This window comes from Heteronotia binoei, chromosome 7 (genome assembly GCF_032191835.1).
Source record: "Heteronotia binoei isolate CCM8104 ecotype False Entrance Well chromosome 7, APGP_CSIRO_Hbin_v1, whole genome shotgun sequence".
NCBI classification, from domain to species: Eukaryota; Metazoa; Chordata; class Lepidosauria; order Squamata; family Gekkonidae; genus Heteronotia; species Heteronotia binoei.
The window spans coordinates 5,013,389-5,033,883 of NC_083229.1; the positions used below are offsets into that span (position 1 = coordinate 5,013,389).

General features: G+C 53.1%; 1 protein-coding gene and 1 non-coding gene across 2 annotated transcripts in view; one reads left to right on the forward strand and one right to left on the reverse strand.

Annotated features, from left to right (window-relative positions):
- Nucleotides 1–5,958: 5,958 nt before the first annotated feature.
- LOC132574920 (rho GTPase-activating protein 39-like) overlaps nt 5,959–20,495 on the forward strand; it is a 357,248-nt gene continuing 342,711 nt past the window's right edge. Inside the window, 1 exon segment of the mRNA XM_060243173.1 lies at nt 5,959–6,096. Within this exon segment, the coding sequence (XP_060099156.1) occupies nt 6,086–6,096 (11 nt within the window). The 5' untranslated portion in view covers nt 5,959–6,085.
- On the reverse strand, nt 11,913–11,979 carry TRNAT-CGU (transfer RNA threonine (anticodon CGU)). The gene has a single exon. It is a non-coding gene; the product is annotated as a tRNA-Thr (tRNA).

A 20,495-nucleotide genomic window follows, 5' to 3' on the forward strand; every position in this document is an offset into this window, starting at 1 on the left:
AGTACAGCAAAAAATGCGGAAACACAACGAAAGAATCCTGAAAATACTTAACAATTCAAAAATATGTTCAATAGAAATTCAACAATTCAACAATATTACGATACGATTCATTACACTTCTACAAAAACTTGGGGAGGGACGGTGGCTCAGCGGTAGAGCATCTGCTTAGTAAGCAGAATGTCCCAGGTTCAATCCCCGGCATCTCCAGCTAAAAAGGGTCCAGGCAAGTAGGTGTGAAAAACCTCAGTTGGAGACCCTGGAGAGCCGCTGCCAGTCTGAGCAGACAATACTGACTTTGATGGACCCAGGGGGGTCTGATTCAGTAGAAGGCAGCTTCATATGTTCAAAACTCATTCCATTCTACAAAAGATCATACAGCACCAATACAATGTGCAAAGATAGAAACAAAGTTCATAAAAAGACTCTCAGTTCATGTATGTCAATTTCTTGACTTTAAAGCGCTCAAAGACGTTCACCCGACTCTGCGGGAAGAATAAAGTGCTAGTGCGTTCCGAATCTCGAATGCAGACGATTTAAATTCTAGAAACCCTTTCACAGAGAGCCAGTTTGGTGTAGTGGTTAAGTGCGCGGACACTTATCTGGGAGAACCGGATTTGATACCTCGCTCCTCCACTTGCACCTGCTGGAATGGCCTTGGGTCAGCCAGAGCTCTCTTATCTGGGAGAACCAGGTTTGATTCTCCACTCCTCCACTCGCAGCTGCTGGAATGGCCTTGGGTCAGCCAGAGCTCTCTTATCTGGGAGAACCAGGTTTTAGTCCCCACACCTCCACTTGCACCTGTTGGAATGGCCTTGGGTCAGCCAGAGCTCTCTTCTCTGGGAGAACCAGGTTTGATTCCCCACTCCTCCACTTGCAGCTATTGGAATGGCCTTGGGTCAGCCAGAGCTCTCTTATCTGGGAGAACCAGGTTTTAGTCCCCACACCTCCACTTGCACCTGTTGGAATGGCTTGGGTCAGCCAGAGCTCTCTTCTCTGGCAGAACCGGGTTTGATTCCCCACTCCTCCACTTGCAGCTGCTGGAATGGCCTTGGGTCAGCCAGAGCTCTCTTATCTGGGAGAACCGGGTTTGATTCCCCACTCCTCCACTTGCACCTGCTGGAATGGCCTTGGGTCAGCCAGAGCTCTCTAATCTGGGAGAACCGGGTTTGATTCCCCCACTCCTCCACTTGCATTTGCTGGAATGGCCTTGGGGCAGCCAGAGCTCTCTTATCTGGGAGAACTGGGTTTGATTCCCCCCCTCCTCCGCTTGCAGCTGCTGGGATGGCCTTGGGTCAGCCAGAGCTCTCTTATCTGGGAGAACCGGGTTTGATTCTCCCCTCCTCCACTTGCAGCTGCTGGAGTGGCCTTGGGTCAGCAAGAGCTCTCTTATCTGGGAGAACCGGGTTTGATTCCCCACTCCTCCACTTGCAGCTGCTGGAATGGCCTTGGGTCAGCCAGAGCTCTCTTATCTGGGAGAACCGGGTTGGATTCCCCACTCCTCCACTTGCACCTGCTGGAATGGCCTTGGGTCAGATAGACCTCTCTAATCTGGGAGAACCGGCTTTGATTCCCCACTCATCCACTTGCACCTGTTGGAATGGCCTTGGGTCAGCCAGAGCTCTCTTCTCTGGGAGAACCGGGTTTGATTCCCCACTCATCCACTTGTACCTGTTGGAATAGCCTTGGGTCAGCCAGAGCTCTCTTCTCTGGGAGAACCGGGTTTGATACCCCACTCCTCCACTTGCGCCTGTTGGAATGGTCTTGGGTCAGTCAGAGCTCCCTTCTCTGGGAGAACCGGGTTTGATTCCCCACTCCTCCACTTGCACCTGCTGGAATGGCCTTGGGTCAGATAGACCTCTCTAATCTGGGAGAACCGGGTTTGATTCCCCACTTCTTCACTTGCACCTGTTGGAATGGCCTTAGGTCAGCCAGAGCTCTCTTCTCTGGGAGAACCGGGTTTGATTCCCCACTCCTCCACTTGCACCTGCTGGAATGTCCTTGGGTCAGCCAGAGCTCTCTAATCTGGGAGAACCGGGTTTGATTCCCCACTCCTCCACTTGCAGCTGCTGGAATGGCCTTGGGTCAGCCAGAGCTCTCTTATCTGGGAGAACCGGGTTTGATTCCCCGCTCCTCCACTTGCAGCTATTGGAATGGCCTTGGGTCAGCCAGAGCTCTCTTCTCTGGGAGAACCGGGTTTGATTCCCCACTCCTCCACTTGCACCTGCTGGAATGGCCTTGGGTCAGCCAGAGCTCTCTAATCTGGGAGAACCGGGTTTGATTCCCCACTCCTCCACTTGCAGCTGCTGGAATGGCCTTGGGTCAGCCAGAGCTCTCTTATCTGGGAGAACCGGGTTTGATTCCCCGCTCCTCCACTTGCAGCTATTGGAATGGCCTTGGGTCAGCCAGAGCTCTCTTCTCTGGGAGAACCGGGTTTGATTCCCCACTCCTCAACTTGCAGCTGCTGGAATGGCCTTGGGTCAGCCAGAGCTCTCTTATCTGGGAGAACCGGGTTGGATTCCCCACTCCTCCACTTGCACCTGCTGAGATGAGCTTGGGTCAGCCATAGCTTTCATAGAAAAGGACAGCTGCTGTGAGAGCCCTCTCAGCCCCATCTACTTCACAGGGTGTTTGTTGTGGGAGGGGGGGAGGTAGAGGAGATTGTGACCGCTCTGAGACTCTGAGATTTAGAGTATAGGGCGGGATATAAATCCAAAATCTTCTTCAATCTTGCAGATGTTAAATTGAAACTTTCATCAATTTATGAAATCATTTGAAACAGTGGGTCCTGATAAGCCTCAATCATAAAGCTGCCTGTGATACTGTTTCAGATTCTTTTGTCTAAGAGACTCTTCCCACATTCCATCATCCAACGAAACGCTTCTTACAGCACTAGCTCTGGAGAAAACTCTAGAAATGCCCTCCTTTTAACCCAGAGCGAACAGTACAACAGACTCTCATTTATTGCACCTCACACCCAGGGTACTTAATGTCTCCCTCTCTCTCTCTCTCTCTCTCTCTCTCTCTCTCTCTCGGCTTGGCTTCGCGAACGAAGATTTAAGAAGGGTGCAATAGTCCACGTCTGCTGCAGGCTCGCTGGTGGCTGACAAGACCAATGCGGGACAGGCAGGTCCGGCCACAGTGGCTGCAGGGAAAAGTCTGATTTAGGATTGGTGATGTGGATATGCCCTTCAGGCCTGCGCAGAGGAATTTTTTAGGTGAAGCGCAGTGTGCGCGGTACTGGCTCCACCCTTTCACCTGGGGGTCATCTGCCATGGCCCAGTAAGCCGGGACGCCGGCAGCGAGCCCTCCAGGTGGTAGGTGTTACATTAACGAGCTCTATCTGCCCGGGTTTGATGTTAGAGTTTTCCTTCTCTTAGGCTGGCGAGGTTGGTGGGCCCAGCCTGCCCATCCGGTTATACCGCCGGACAATTCGGTCACACCATGACGTAGCAAACTCTGTAAAAAACGGGGGGGGGGCAGCGAGAAGGTGTTGCTACGGATGCAGTAATGCAGGAGAGGCCATTGCAGTGACCATCTGCCAGGCATAGCCAGACAGTGACCACGCGGCGTTCACTACACCGGGAAGGAGAGGCTATGTATTGCGCATACACTTTCCCTGGGGGGGGTAGGATACCCAGAGGGAGCCCCCCCCGCCGCCCCCCGGGTACTTAATGACATAGACATCAATCTGCTATTCCGACTTATATTGCCTTTGTTGTTGTTTCAGCCCAGTCAACACAAACTAACATTCACCAGACCCCGCCCAAGTGATTCTCTTGATCTGCTAAAAACACATTTCCATGACTTTGTATACTAACTCACTGCCCACTTTCTCTTTATTTAGGACTGCTTGGCATTCCATCCTATTGTCTGATGAAGTGTGTTGAAGAGAGTGGGCTGAGAGCGCTCTCCCAGAAGCTGTCCTTTCAAGGACAACTCAGCAAGAGCTATGGCTGACCCAAGGCCATTCCAGCAGCTGCAAGTGGAGGAGTGGGGAATAAGCCCAGTTCTCCCAGATAAGAGTCTGCGCACTTAATCACTACACCAAACTGGCTCCCTCAACAATTGCTTGTTGTTGGGACTGGCTTGCCAGAACCTTTTTTTTTTTTTTTTTTAAATTATTGGACATATTTGAGAACTTTGAAAGACTTTCTGTTTACATTCTGAATAAAACTTTGCTGGTCTTAAAGGTGCACTTTACTCCTGCTTTGTTCTGCTTCTGTCCTCTATTTGTCTTTCCTTCTGTCCTTATTCCTAAGCAGGGTTGCCAACTCTGGGATTGGGAGTTTCCTGAAGATTTAGGCGTGGCGTTTTTGATGGAGGGGACTGGCTGGGGCTGATGGGAGTTGTAGGCAAAAAACATCTTGAGAGCTATCGTTGGCCACCCCTGGCATATTGGGCACCTTCTGAGCTGACGGGCTCATCTTCCGGCGCCATATGTTTTAGCCTTTTGTGACTGTCCATGGGGTTTTCTTGGCAAGGATACTGGAGTGGGTTGCCATTTCCTTCTCCAGTGGATCCAGGGGGAAATAGAAAAATAGGTGGTGGAGCTCATCCAGGAATTGTTATGCAGCTGCACCTACCATTCCATGGACAAGGAGGTGGAACTCTGAGAAGGAGGACATGGAACTCTCAGAAAGGTTCAGGAGCTGTGCTCCTGTGAGCTCCCACTGAATCGGAGGCCTGAGTGGATCGCATTTTGTTTGGGTTCTCAGCTGCGGCCTGTCTGAACCGCGCAAGCCCTCTCGCCACGCCAAAGCAGCAATCCATGAGAGAGAGGAGCACGTTAAAGACTAGCAAAATTTGTGGCAGGGTAAGAGCTTTCGTGAGTCACCGCTCACTTCTTCAGATACTTCCACCCCACACCTAAGGGAATTTGCTAGGGGTGCCAGCCTCCAGGCGGGGCCTGGAGATCTCCTGCTTTTACAGCTGGCAGAGATCAGGTCCCCTGGAGACAGCGGCTGCTTTGTAGGGTGGACTCTGGCATTGGACCACGCTGAGGCCCCTCCCCTCCCCAAACATGGCCCTGTCGCAGATCCACCCGCAAAGACTCCAGGTAGTTCCCAACACAGACCTGGAAGCCTTCCTTCCTTGGTTGCCAGCCTCCAGGTGGGACCTGGAGATCTCCCACTTTATACCACTGATCTGATGGCAGAGATCTGTTTGATTGCCTTACTCCCTGGGATTTGGCACCCCCACACCTCAAGGAATTTGCTATGGTTGCCAGCCTCCAGGTGGGGCCTGGAGATCTCCCACTTTTACAACTGGCAGAGGTGAGCTCTCCTGGCAGCTCTGAAGGGTGGACTCCATGGCATTGCGCCATGCTGAGGCCCTCCCCCGCCCCTCCCCAAACCCTGCCCTTTCCCGGCTCCACCCCCAAAGTCTCCAGGTATTTCCCACCAGACCTTGTTGCCTATTCCAATGATGGCAGGGCTTCTATTTCAGCAGGAACCCATGGGAACACAATTCTGGCAGGCTTGGCATCAGGGGTGTGACCTAATATGCAAATGAGTTCCTGCTGGGCTTCTCCTACAACAAAGCCCCACGCGACACAATGGTGATGCCAGGGGTGTGGCCTAATATACAAATGAGTTCCCGCTGGGCTTCTCCCACGACAAAGCCCCATGTGACACAATAGTGCTGCCAGGGGGTGTGGCCTAATGTGCGAATAAGTTCCTGCTGGGCGTTTCCCTACAAAAATAGCCCTGAAGGACGGCATCCAGCCAGAGGGCGGGTCCGCAGGGCGCCTCCCTCCTGGCCACGCCCCAGCCCCGGCTCCGCCCCACGCAGGTGCCTTCGGCCGGCCTGGAACTACAACTCCCGTGAGCGCCGGCGGCCGAGGGGGCGTGCCGCCGCGCCGAAGTCCCCGCCCCCGGTGGGCCGCGATTGGTCGCGGCCGGTTGTCGCTGGTGACGGCGGGACGCGGCCGGGGCCGCCGCTCAGTGGCCGGGCGGAGGCGGTGGCGGCGGCGGCTGAGGCGGAGCGGGGAGCCGCAGCGCTGCCGGGGCCATGGGCTGCCGGGCGGGGGCCGCCGCCGCCCCACGCCGCGCCCGGTGACGAGCCCGACGGCCCCGGGGAGGAGAAGATGGCGGAGAGGTAGGAGGGACGCCCCCCGCCCCACACCTGAGGGAGCCCCGCCCACCCCCACCCCGCGGGAGGGGCCCTGCGCCAAAGAGCATCCCCCCCCCCCCGCTTGGCTGCTTTGCAAGGGCTTGGGGAAATAAAATGGAATGTTTTCTTGGGGGTGCATTTATTCCTCCCCCCCCCCACCCCCACGAGGGGGGAAATTCTGCCCCCCGAGCTCCGTGTCCCAAATGCACCCCCCCCGCACCCCGCTTTGCTTCTTTGCAGCTTTGCGAGGGGCTTTAAAAAATTTTTTTTTCTTGGGGTTGCATTTATTCCTCCCCACCCCCACGAGAGGGGAAATTCTGCCCCCGGAGCTCCGTGTCCCAAATGCACCCCCCCCCCCCCCCCCCGCTTTGCTTCTTTGCAGCTTTGCGAGGGGCTTTGCAAAAAATATTTTCTTGGGGGTGCATTTATTCCTCCCCCCCCCCACCCCCACGAGAGGGGAAATTCTGCTCCCGGACCTCCGTGTCCCAAATGCACCCCCCCCCCCTCCCCACTGGCTTTGCTTCTTTGCAGCTTTGCGAGGGGCGTTTTTTTAAAAAAAAATTCTCTTGGGGTAGCATTTATTCCCACCCCACCCCTACGAGAGGAGAAATTCTGTCCCCGGAGCTCCGTGTCCCAAATGCACACCCCCCCCCCCATAACCCCCTCCCCGCTTTGCTTCTTTGCAGCTTTGCGAGGGGCTTTAAAAAAAAATGAAATATTTTCTTGGGGTTGCATTTATTCCTCCCCCACCCCCCACCCCCGCGAGGGGGGAAATTCTGCTCCCGGAGCTCCGTGTCCCAAATGCACCCCCCCCGCACCCCTATAACCCCCCCCACCCCACTGGCTTTCCTTCTTTGCAGCTTTGCTAGGGGCTTTTTTTTTTTAATTCTCTTGGGGTAGCATTTATTCCTCCCCCCCCCCACCCCACACACACCACGAGAGGGGAAATTCTGCCCCCGGAGCTCCATGCCCTAAATGCACCAGAGCATGGTGGACGCCCGTCCCGCCCCCACCCCCACCGCAGGGCTGGCCCCAGACTATCCAGCACCCTAGGCAAAGCCAACCTCTTGTGCCCCCCCCTTGCACATATGGGGGGCCCTAATTAGGCGCCCCCAGAAGACTGGCGCCCTAGGCGATTGCCTAGTGGCTGGGGCAGCTCCTTCCCCGGTCTCCACCCCCACCCCAAGGAGTCTTTTTGCTCTGAGACGGAACCTCTCTCCTCCTTCCCCCCCCCCCAGCAGCCCCTTCTGAACCTGCCCAGCTCCCATCCTCTTGGGTGACCCCCCCAGGAGCTGGCGGATCGGGCCCTCTCCCACGTGCCTGCGAGGGGTCTCCCTCCCCCCAGCCTCCCCCTCCCCCCGCCCCCCTTCTCACCTTGCCTGCCCTGAACGTGGTATAATGCACCCCAATCTGGGAGGGGGGGGCCGTCGGGTCCCATTGCTGCCCTCCCCCCTCCCTCCAGTCTGCTCTGTTCTCTGGCCGTCCCATCCCCCTGCTCTTGGTGGGCAGCTCCTCCAGAGGCGATCCTGCAATCCGTTTGCCGCCCTCTCACCACCCCGCTGGTTCTTTGAACCCCACCCCCTCGCTTGGGTTGCCTTGCGGTGGGGGACTCGAACCCGTGGCCGGGCTTGGCGCACCCCTCTTTGGAGCCCGGTGCCTCCCCTCCCTGGCCTTCTCTCCCCCCCCCCCTCCACTGGCGCTGCTCCTCTGCCCCCCACACTTCCCCATCTCTCTGCCCCAGAGGCTTTGGGAGGTTCTGCCTTCCCCCACCCCTGGCACCTGCTCCCGCTCGTCCTTTTCTGGGCAGGTGGTGCCCTGGCCTGGCCTCCCCGTCCACCTTGCTTTCCCGGGCTTGCTGCATTGCCTTGCCTTGCCTTCCTCTCCCTGGGCCTGGAATGCTTCTTGGGGGAGAGAGAGAGAGAGAGAGAGACCCTTTTCTGCCCCCTGGATGCCTCCACACCCATTGCATGTCTGATTTGGGGGAGATGCTGGGGATCGGGGGGCTCGTGTCCTCGGGGGGCTTCATGGTTGTGGGGTGGAGGTGATGCAGAGCTTTTGTCTTGGGGGGGCTGAAGTTGTGTGTGTGTGGGGAGCCCCTTCCCGGCCTCTGCTGCAAAATGTGGGGTTGCGGCATGGGGAGAGATTGCTCTCCTCCCCAGGATGGGAGGTGGGGGGGGGGTCCAGCGCCACGTGTGGGTGCTGCCACTGTGGCATCTCTGTTTTTGGGTCCTGATGCTCCTGAGAGGCTGTGAGGGAGGTGGGGGCCCCACTGGTGCAGTGGGAGGGGATGGAGAGGGCGAAGGCTGGCCGTGGGGTGGGGTGGGGTGCAGCAGGCGTCGGCGTGCAAGGGACGCAGAGGTTTGCACAGAATGGCGCAGGAGGGCTGCCAGCTGGGGAGAAGGGATTGCTTTTCTCCCGGACCTGCTTCCGTTTGCTCTTCTCTGCGCTCCTTGGCCCTTTATTCTGTCTGTTTCTTGCTGCCGCAAACCGGGGAATTGTTTAGCGTCCCCTTTCCAGGTGTGTGCAGTTGCCTTTGAATTAATTCGGGAGGACTGACCTTGGGCGACGGCCCCTCCCGCCACCCCTCCACACATACCTGGCAAAGAAGCAAAAAAGGCTCTTTGGAGCCAGCGAGCTTCTCTCATTAAATGAAAACCTTCCAGCACAGAGGGGAAAAGTGAGGGGTGTGTGTTGCTGCGCTCCCGCCCCAGCGAATGGGATGCCAAGGTATCAGTCCTGGCCTCTGCCCAGAATGCCAAGGTATCAGTCTGGGTCTCCATCGGTCCATGCCAGAGTGCTCACTGGGTGGAGTCTGGCTCCCGAATGGTTGGCTTAGATAGCAGACGCCACGACAAGCATTGCACTCAAATCCCTGTGAGTGTGCGTGCGGAAATATGGAGCGATGGAGCGCTTTCTCTTAAGGAGACTCACACAGTCCTAGCGTGCTGTCCCTTTGCCACCGTGCGCCCTGAGTGCTAATCGCTCAGGAGAGTTGCAAGGGTGGAGGAAACGAACACCCCCTGCATTTCAAATAACGGGAAGCTTAAATTTAGACCCAGCTAGCTGGAGTCGTCGGTGGTTACGGAGGACAGAGAATCAGAGAATCGCAGTGCTGCTCATTGCTTTCCGTCTCTGCGAGGGTGGAAGCACCGCCCCCTGGTTAAAGAAACTGGGTTGGATTTTTTTTTTTGAGGAGGGGGTGGTGGTGGTAAATTTTGATTACCAGAGGAATCCGTCCGGATGAAAATTGAAATGTTGTGTTGTGCGCTGAATATCGGTGTCTGCTTTTGGTGTAATGAGCAGGTTATCGCGCTATCTGGGTCGAATGGGTTGAAATTAAATCAAAATGAGTTTCCGGCTCAACATTAGGAAGAACTTCCTGACCGTTCGAGCGGTTCCTCGGTGGAACAGGCTTCCTCCTCTGGAGGTGGTGGGCTCTCCTTCCTTGGAGGTTTTTCAACCGAGGCTAGATGGCCGTCTGACAGCAATGAAGATCCTGTGAATTTAGGGGGAGGTATTTGTGAGTTTCCTGCATTGGGGGTGGGACTAGATGACCCTGGAGATCCCTTCCAACTCTATGATTCTATACCTCCGGTCCCAACTCCTATCACATTTCCCCCCCCTCACTTTATCTTATAACGTGGCTTGGCTCACTTGCTGGACCCGCCTAAACTTGTTTGTTTTGAATGGTACTCTGCGTGCTGAATCCAAAACAGTCTGGAATATAGAAAAACTCTTTCTAAACCCCAAGCCTGGGGTTTTCAATGTATCTAATCCCACTTTATCTTTGAGTATCCTAATAAAAGCTTCTCTATGACTTGGATACCAGTGAATGGGCTGTGTCTCTGGTCCTCTTTTGTGGGGAATCTCAAATGTGAATTTTCTGGCTTTCTTTCCTCCTTTCTTTCCTCCTCCCCCCCCCCCCCCTTTGTCAGTTTTCACTCTAGGATTTGACATCAGGGATCAGGAAACTTGGGGTGGAGAGAGTGGACCGGGAGAAATTTTTCTCCCTCTTCCATAATACTAGAACCTGGGAGTCACCCAGTGAACCTGAAGGGTTGGCGTTTCAAGAGAGACACCAGGAAGTAGGGGGTTGGACTAGATGACCCTGGAGGTCCCTTCCAACTCTATGCTTCTATGAAGTACTTCTTCACACAGGAGGTGGTGGCGGCCACAAGCATGGCCACCTTCAAGAGGGGGTTAGATAAAAATATGGAGCAGAGGTCCATCAGTGGCTATTAGCCAGTGTGTGTGTGTGTGTGTGTGTGTGTATTTGGAGTGTGTATATTTGGAGTGTGTATATATGTGTGTGTATATATATATTTGGAGAGCCAGTTTGGTGTAGTGGTTAAGTGTGCAGACTCTTATCTGGGAGAACCGGGTTTGATTCCCCACTCCTCCACTTGCACCTGCTGGAATGGCCTTGGGTCAGCCAGAGCTCTGGCAGAGGTTGTCCTTGAAAGGGCAGCTGCTGGGAGAGTCCTCTCCAGCTCCACTCACCTCACAGGGTGTCTGTTGTGGAGGAAGAAGGGAAAGGAGATTGTGAGCCGCTCTGAGACTCTGTCCTTGAAAGGGCAGCTTCTGGGAGAGCTCTCTCAGGCCCACCCACCTCACAGGGTGTCTGTTGTGGGGGAGGAAGGTGAAGGAGATTGTGAGCCGCTCTGAGACCCTTCGGAGTGGAGGGCGGGATATAAATCCAATATCTTCTTCTTCTAGACAGTGAAACTCACTGCCACAGGATGTGGCGTTGGCTACCAACTTGGAAAGCTTTAAAAAGTGAATAGAGAAATGAATGGAGGATAGGCCTCTAGCCTTCACGGAGGTCTGCTCACTCCAGTATATCTTTTTGTACCAGTTGTATCTCCTCCCCATCTCACTGGTTCAAGAGTGTTGACTTACAGTTCTCCAGTTGTCCAGGGAGGGATAAGGCTCAGAATTTCCATCTCCCGCTGCAAGCATATCACAGCTGAGAGAGAGAGAATTCTTGTTTTCCTGCTTCTCTATGGATACCCTCTGCAAACCTAAGCCCTGCGGGATCAGCCCAGTGGTCCACCTAGTACAGCATCCTGTCTCACCGTGGCCAACAACAGGGCACACTAGCCCCCCTGTGTTGCCTCCTTGGCGCTGGGATTTAGAAGCTGACGGTCTCTGAACGTGGAGATTCCCTTTAGTCACCGTGGCTACTAGTTACTGGTAGACCTCTCCTCCATGAATTTCTCTAAGCTCCTTTGAAAGAGGCCATTTTGCAAATCAAGAAAAACAGGGTTTTTTTTTTAATAGTAGGAACTCCTTTGCATATTAGGCCACACACTCCCTGATACGAACATACGAAGCTGCCTTCTGCTGAGTCAGACCCTCGGTCCATCAAAGTCAGTATTGTCTACTCAGACTGGCAGCGGCTCTCCAGGGTCTCAAGCTGAGGTTTTTCATGCCTACTTGCCTGGACCCTTTTTAGTTGGAGACGCCGGGGATTGAACCTGGGACCTTCTGCGTGCCAAGCTGATGCTCTACCACTGAGCCACAGCCTTTACCAGTTATGAAGCTGCCTTCTACTGAATCAGACCCTCTGTCCATCAAAGTCAGTATTGTCTACTCAGACTGTCAGTGGCTCTCCAGGGTCTCCAGCTGAGGTTTTTCACGTCTATTTGCCTGGATCCTTTTAGTTGGAGATACCAGGGATTGAACCTGGGACATTCTGCTTACCAAGCAGATGTTCTACCACTGAGCCACAGCCCCATTCATGGCTCTCCAAGGTCTCCAGCTGAGGTTTTTCACGCCTATTTGCCTGGACCCTTTTTAGTTGGAGATGCCGGGGATTGAACCTGGGACATTCTGCTTACGAAGCAGATGCTCTACCACTGAGCCACCGTCCCTCCCCCAATCCTCCAATCCTGATGTAGCCAATCCTCCAAGGTTTTACAGTAGGCCCTGTACTAAGAATCCTGTAAGCTCCAGGAGGATTGGCTACATCAGGGTGGGTGTGACCTAATATGCAAAGGAGTTCCTGCTACAAAAAAAAGCCCTAATGAAAAATATGGAGCAATAGAAGGCCTTCTCTTAAGGAGACTCACACATTCCTAATTCGCTTTTCATGCTCCGTGTCTGCGGGGATGGTTTATAAGGGACTTGCCGCTAGGTTAGCGTGTGGTTTGTGTGCCACCTGGATTATAATAATAGCAATTTGTTTCTAGTTCGCCTTTTTCACTTTAAGGCGGGTTATGTTGTGTAAATCAGTGTGTGCAACACAGTGAGCCTACAGGAACATAAGAACATAAGAGAAGCCATGTTGGATCAGGCCAATGGCCCATCCAGCCCAACACTCTGTGTCACACAGTGGCAGAAAATTTTATACATACACACACACTGTGGCTAATAGCCACTGATGGACCTCTGCTCCATATTTTTATCTAAACCCCTCTTGAAAGTGGCTATGCTTGTGGCCGCCACCACCTCCTGTGGCAGTGAATTCCACATGTTAAAGGAATTCCACATGTTCAGGAGCCTGAATGGAAGCACGAAGTCTCAAATGTGATGTGTTACCGCAGCGCAGATCCCGACAACAAGACAAGTGATGTTTGAAATGGCATATTAAAAAAATGGAAGCTCAATGGTAGAACATCTGCTTGGCATGCAGAAGGTCCCGGGTTCAGTCCCTGGCATCTCCAGTTAATAGGACCAGGCAGGAGGCGGAAGGTCTCGAGTAGACCTTTCTGCTTGAGGCTCTGGAGAGCGGCTGCCAGTCTGAGTAGGCAATACTGACCTGGATGTTCTGGTTCAGTACAAGGCTGCCCGTCTGCTTTTGAGAAGCGGCTTCCAGAAAGGATGAGAAGCCTAGAGCCTGGGCTGTAGAGCGTGTGGGCAGATGGATGCCTTGCCAGGTAAATGAAGGATTTTTAGTTGGGTTTGAGAGTCTTGCTGTCACAAACAGAGAGGAAAAGGCTTTTAAGAAACGTGGGGGGCTGGATTTTCTAGCGTGACGTGACCTGTGTTGGCCGCTGTTGGCTTTGGCAGAGGTCTTGGCCAGCCCTAGAGTTCGTGGGCTTCCCAGTTTTACCTGGCACTTTGCCCATGAAAAGTCATTTGGTTACCAGTGGCCAGAATTCTTTTCTCTTTTTTTGGAGGGGGTGGGGTTTCCTGCAGACCTGCTGGGTTACTTGTGGTTGCCAGGTAGCTGATGCTGATGGGGAATTGGATGTCGCTCTCCCCAATGGGACAGTGATGCTCTGGATTCTTGGTGCCTGGGGGGGGGCACAGTAGGAGGGCTTTTGGTGTCCAGGCCCCACTGGTGGACCTCCTGATGGGACTTGGGTTTTCTGGCCACTGTGTGACACAGAGTGTTGGACTGGATGGGCCATTCGTCTGATCCAATATGGCTTCTCTTATGTTCTTCTGTGACACAGAGCGTTGGACTGGAGGGGCCATTGGCCTGATCCAACATGGCTTCTCTTATGTTCTTATGTGTGACACAGAGCGTTGGACTGGATGGGCCACTGGCCTGATCCAACATGGCTTCTCTTATGTTCTTCTGTAACACAGAGTGTTGGACTGGAGGGGCTATTGGCCTGATCCAACAGGGCTTCTCTTATGTTCTTCTGTGACACAGAGTGTTGGACTGGATGGGCCATTGGCCTTATCCAACATGGCTTCTCTTATGTTCTTATGTCTGGGGCAGTGATGCTCTGTATTCTTGGTGCTTGGGGGGGGGGGTGGGCACAGTGGGAGGGCTTCTAGTGTCCTGGCCCCACTGGTGGACCTCCTGATGGCACCTGGGTTTTTTGGCCACTATGTGACACGGAGTGTTGGACTGGATGGGCCATTGGCCTGATCCAACATGTCTTCTCTTATGTTCTTAATTTCTTCTTGATTTTTTTTTCCTTGGGGGGGGGCGTGAGAGTAGCTAAGATGCCAAACAATTAATCTAATTAGCTATTTTTTAAAAAATGCAACAAGATGGGCAGTTAGGCGTCTGAGATGCTTTCGTGCTTTCATCCTTGCTGTTCAAATCGAACGCGTTCTTAAAATACATTCCTGTGTTTTTTGTCTGACATTTTGTAGGCGTTGCTGGCATTCAGGGTATGATTTTCATCTGCGTATTCAAGAAATGCAAAAAAACAAAAATCAGGTGTCTGTCTTTTATTCTCCTTAAAAATGTAGCTTTGTTTTTGCAACCAAAGGTAGTGCCTCTGAAGCTGGATCTAATCCACTGGATGCTTAAGCCATAGTGTAGGTTAGTCTTTGAGGCTCTGCAAAGAGAATCCATGACAGACTCTACAGTGACCAGAGACTTTGGAGTGGCTAGCTGGGGTGTTTTTTTTGAAGGTGATGCCTAATTCTGTGTATGTGTTTAGGGGACTCTAACACTGCATTTTTTCCACCATGTTTGGATGTAGGACTTTGGGGAGGAGTTGTGGCTCAGTGGCAGAGCATCTGCTTGGCATGCAGAACAGAAGTTCCCAGGTTCAATCCCCAGCATCTCCAGTTAAAAGAACCAGACAGTAGGTGATGTGAAAGACCTCGGCCTCAGACCCTGGAGAGCTGCTGCCAGTCTGAGTAGGCAACGCTGAACAATACTGACTTTGACAGAGTTAGATTCAATATAAGGCAGGTTCATGAGCATTTTGGGAAGGGGCTGTGACTCAGTGGGAAGAGCCTCTGCTTGGCATGCAGAAGGTTCAAGGTTCAATCCCTGGCATCTCCAGTTCAGAGGACCGGGCAGGAGGCGATGGGAAAGACCTTGACCTGAGACCCTGGCTTAGTGACAGAGCCTGTGCTTGGCATGCAGAAGGTCCCAGGTTCAATCCCTGGCATCTCCAGTTCAGAGGACCAGGCAGGAGGCGATGGGAAAGACCTTGACCTGAGACCCTGGCTTAGTGACAGAGCCTGTGCTTGGCATGCAGAAGGTCCCAGGTTCAATCCCTGGCATCTCCAGTTCAGAGGACCAGGCAGGAGGCGATGGGAAAGACCTTGATCTGAGACCCTGGCTTGGTGGCAGAGCCTGTGCTTGTCATGCAGAAGGTCCCAGATTCCATCCTCAGCACCTCCAGTTAAAAGAACAAGGCAGGAGGTGATAAGAAAGACCTTGACCTGAGACCCTGGCTGAGTGGCAGAGCCTGTGCTTGGCATGCAGAAGGTCCCAGGTTCCATCCCCGGCACCTCCAGTTAAAAGGACAAGGCAGGAGGTGATAAGAAAGACCTTGACCTGAGACCCTGGCTGAGTGGTAAAGCCTGTGTTTGGCATGCAGAAGGTCCCAGGTTCAATCCCCAGCACCTCCAGTTAAAAGGACCAGGCAGGAGGTGATGGGAAAGACCTTGACCTGAGACCCTGGCTCAGTGGCAGAGCCTGTGTTTGGCATGCAGAAGGTCCCAGGTTCAATCCCCAGCATCTCCAGTTAAAAAGGGCCTGGCAGGAGGTGATGGGAAAGACCCTTCCCTGCCTGAGACCTTGGAGAGCTGAGTAGACAGTACTGACTTCGATGGAACCAGGTGCTCTAATTGTGTTATCGGGCAGCTTTATGTGTTCATGAACAGAGCCCTGTAGCCCAGAGTGGTAAAGCTGCAGTACTGCAGTCGGAGCCCTCTGTAAGACACTGGAATACCAATATAGTAACTGCTTAGCATAACTGACTCCATTTTCTTAGCATTGATACTAACCATGAGAAAGTTTGCTGCATATCAAAGTAGAGGTCACGGAATGTTACTAACAGTTGTTGTGAGCATCCCTTTCTCTGCAAACTAACAAAAGATACTTTCCTTTGAAGATAAGGGCCTCAGGGCTGGCAATTCGGCCATCCCTGTGAAGCAGCTAAACAAAGAGATAAGAGGGAGTACCGGTGTGAAAGTTAGCACCCCGACCTAGCAATGTTTAGATGTGTGGGTTTTTGCATAGCAAGCTTTGATGTAGCATTCTTTAAGTTATGTGCTCATGTGCAACAATGTATCAGTTCCAATCTTGCTTCGTTCAGATGCCATGGGTTCTCTAATAAAACCTATACTTTGTATCATCATAATAATAAATTTTATTTATACCCCGCCCTCCCCGCCGAGGCAGGCTCAGGGTGGCTTACAGGGAGGCAAAAGACATATTAAAACAATAAAACAAGATTATACAGTTCAATACAGTTAACAATTAAATATTTAAATAATCTAAAAACAGTCTAAAAATATAATCTAATAGTGCTACTATCTCAGTTATGTTAATGTTAATGATGGCGTGATGTTTATTCCAAGCTCCATCTTAGAAGGCTAGCCGGAAGAGGGCGGTTTTGCAGGCCCTACGGAATTGGCCAAGTCTGGTTGATTTGAAGTTCCATTGTCTGACATTTTGGAACTGATCCACGTTTTAAGAGTTTATCCGTGCCGGCTACTTTTAAGCCAGATGGCTGCAAAATTTCTGGAGAACTGAGAACCTACTGAACCAGCGGGGGTGCCATGCACGGAAGAGACCCAGGGAAGACCCCCCCATGTTACTGGAACGAGGGGCACAGGGGGATCCCCGCTGCATTTCCAGATGATCTTCCTCACTCCAAAGCAGTGGAAGCCCCACACCTCAACCACCTTAATGGATGAGGTGCCGAGTCGACACGAGAAGCTACTCGCGGGACCAGACCAGGGTGAGAACCTGGGAGGCGACAGTAACCCGAAACGGAGGGCAACTGAGGAGGGTCGAGGCCGGGAGGCCGACTCGGACGGAGAGGATGGGAACCCCCTGAAAGGAGAGGAAATCCTCGAGCGGATGTGAGAGGAGATTAAGAGGTGGGCCAAAGACCTCAGGAATGAGATCCAAGCCAACACAGTGCACATCGCTAGAGAGGTGCAATGGCAGCTCGACCAGCTCCACGTCCGCCCACCGCCAGGCCCCGGGTTACTGGACGCACCACCTGGGCAATCGGCAGCACCCCCTGCTCCACCAGCCCCGCCTGCACCACCAGTGGGGCAGCCCTGGTCTCAAACCCTGGGACGGGGGGAGAGGCAGAGGGCTGGATAGCACTTTTGATGGAGACCCCGAAGAAGTCGAATTCTTTACAATTCAGGGCAATAGCTTTATGCACTACTGGGGGAACACTTTCCCTGACGAGCCCAGCCGTGTGGACTACCTTGCATCGAAGCTGAAAGGAGCAGCCCGGAGATGGTACGTGAGCCTGTATGAGAGTTGGGCCCCCGAGCTGACCAGTGTAGGAGAATTCCTGCAAGCGATGCTAAGCCAGTACGAAGACCCTCTCCAGGAAACCCGAGCACTGACTGCACTGCGTGAGATGCAACAGGGGTCGAAAACGGTGAGGGAGTACACCGCAGACTTCAGAGCCCACTGCGCGAGGGTCAGGGGCTGGAGCGAATCGATGAAGATCGAAGCCTACCAGAGAGGCCTCAACGCGAGCCTGCTGGATCAAGCCTTCCACCAAGCCCGCCCAACCACACTGGTGGGGTGGATGCAGCTAGCCGGGGAGGTGGAGACCAATATGAAGCACATAGCCCTTCAACGCCAACAGCAGCAAGGGGCGAAGGGAGGAAGAGAAGCTCGGCTGGGGGCAAAGCCAGAGGGGAAGAAGGCCCAACCCCCGGGAGGGACCCCCAAACCAACGGGTCTGAAAATGCTATCGCTGTGGAGACCCGGGGCACCTGGTTGTAAATTGCCCAGAAAAGCCTCGAGCGCCCCCCTGAACCCATGTCGATGGTGATTGACGAGGATAGTATAATTACCGAGGACCTGAGCGACGAAGCATGGGAACCCGAGCCGGCGGAAAACGAGAACGACCTGCACTAAAGGGTGCCGGGCGGCAGGTCGCAGAAATATAGGCACCATTACGAGTGAGAATAACCGGGTCCCTACTTTTCGTTCCCCTGACTTTACTAAACCCGAGACTTAAGAGATTCATGCACGCCCGGGCCTTGACCGATTCGGGGTGCACCTGAGAGATCATAACCCCGCAGCTTGCAGACGCCCTTGGACTGGTACGGAACACTCTCCCCCACCCGATCCAATTTGAGCAGATGGATGGGTCGGCCATGAGGGGGGAGCCATGCATGGAAGAGACCCAGGGGCTACCAGTGGGGATTGAGGAACATTGGGAGGTGGAAGTGTTCGTTATCGCCCCGTCGTCCTCTTTTGATGTGGTGTTGGGAGTGGGCTGGCTTGCAAGGTACCAGCCGGACATACAGTGGGGAGCGCAAACTATAGACTTTACAGATCGACGGTGTGCGCACCATCACTGGCTGAGGAAATGGGGGCCCGCACCACCCCCTAAGAACGAGACTATGTGTGTGTTGATAGAAGAAATCAGGTCGATACCTAAAAAGTATCGAGACCTGTGGAGGGTGTTTAGCGAGGAGGAAGCCAACGAGCTGCCACCCCACTGCAGCACCGACTGCGCAATTGAACTGATCCTGGGGCAGGAACTCCCAAAAGCAAAACTGTACTCCATGGGGTGGGCAGAGAAGGCAGAACTGAGAAAGTTCATTGACAAAAACCTCAAAAGAGGATTCATCAGACCCGCCACAGCCCCTCACGTGGCCCCAGTCCTCTTCTGGAAGAAGAAGGACGGGAGCCTTAGACTTTGCACAGACTTTCGCAGGATAAACAGGATCTCGATGTCAAACGCCTACCCCATCCCGTTAATCAAAGACTTGCTAAGTACAGTATCGGAGGGGTCCATTTTCACTAAACTGGACCTAAGGGATGCTTACTTCAGAGTAAGGATTAAGGAGGGGGATGAATGGAAAACAGTTCGAATACTTAGTGATGCCGTTTGGCCTTCAAGGAGCCCCCGGGGTGTTTATGAACTTTATTAACGAAGTGCTCAGGGAATACCTGTACAAGGGGGGGGTGGTGTACCTGGATGACATCATTATCGATTCCAAAGATCTGCCCTCCCACGTACAGCTGGTGAGAAAAGTGCTCTCCACACTGTATGAGCACAAACTATATGCAAAATTGTCAAAATGTGAATTTCATCAAGCAGAACTGGATTACCTGGGGTTCCGGGTATCGGGGAAGGGATTGGCTATGGACCCAGCCAAAATACAAGCTGTGCTGGACTGGGAACCCCCGAGGACACGTAGAGAGCTACAATCCTTCCTTGGATTCGTGAATTTCTATAGGGGGTTCATCCAGGGGTTCGCCCAGGTGATGCTGCCCCTGACCGACCTACTTAAGACTAAGGGGAGGGGGCCGGAGGCAAAGAAACCTGGGGCAAAACTCTGATGGTCACCGGAGTACAAGGGGGCATTTGAGGAATTTAAGAGACTATTCACAAGTGAGACTATCCTGGCCCACCCGAACAAACTCAAGCCCTTCGTGGTCCAGTGCGACGCTTCCGATGTAGCTGTCAGAGCAATATTAATGCAGAAAGACGAGGAGGGGCGGTTAAGGCCATGCACCTGTATCTCCCGGAAATTCTCCCCAGAGCAATGGAACTGGTCGGTCTGGGACAAAGAGGCATTTGCCGTAACATTTGCCTTAAAGACTTGGCGATCGTGGTTGGAGGGGGCGAGAGTCCCGTTTGAGATATGGACTGACCATAAAAACCTAGAAGCCTTGACTGGCCGACGGAAGTTAACCGCTAAGCAGATCCATTGGGCCGGCTTCTTTGCCAAATTTGACTTTACCTTAAGACACATCCTGGGGGCAAAGAACTTTCTAGCTGACGCACTATCTTGGCTTCCCCAGCACGAAAGTCAGAAGGAGGAGGTCGTAGACTGTCTAATTCCTCCTTCGGCGGTAGTCGGGGCGGTGACTATTCGCTCTGGGAAGAACTCGAAGTCTCTGGAGCTGTGGGGGGGCAGCAGACTAATCGAGGAGACAGAGAAAGAGGGCAAGCAGAGACCAGAGGGACTTGTAAAGGGGGAAGGGTTTTTTTGAAATCACGAGGAAAAACTGTATGTGCCCAAAGCCCTCCTCTCTGAGGTCCTGCAACACTGCCACTGCAACAAGATAGCAGGGCATTTTGGGTATGTGAAAACGCTGCATTTAGTAAATTGGCAGTTCTGGTGGCCAAAAATGAAAAAAAAAGACATCTCTGAGTTTGTGAACTCCTGCCCAATCTGTATCATGGCCAAAAAAAGAGGGGGTAAAATACCTGGCCTCCTCCAGCTGACCCCCACAGCAACAAGACCATGGTCGGTGGTATCCATGGACTTTATAGTAGAGCTCCCGCCATCTCAAGGCAAAACTGTGATCTTGGTGGTGGTGGACACTTTTTCTAAACAGGTGCATTTTATTCCCTGCAAACAACTCCCTACCTCCAAAAATCTGGCCTACTTGTTTTTCCAACATGTTGTTAGATTACACTCATTCCCAGACAAGGTCATTAGCGACCGTGGGCCACAGTTCGTTGCCAACTTCTGGCGGGAGTTTTACAAGCTGGTGGGCATAGAACAAGGTTTGAGTT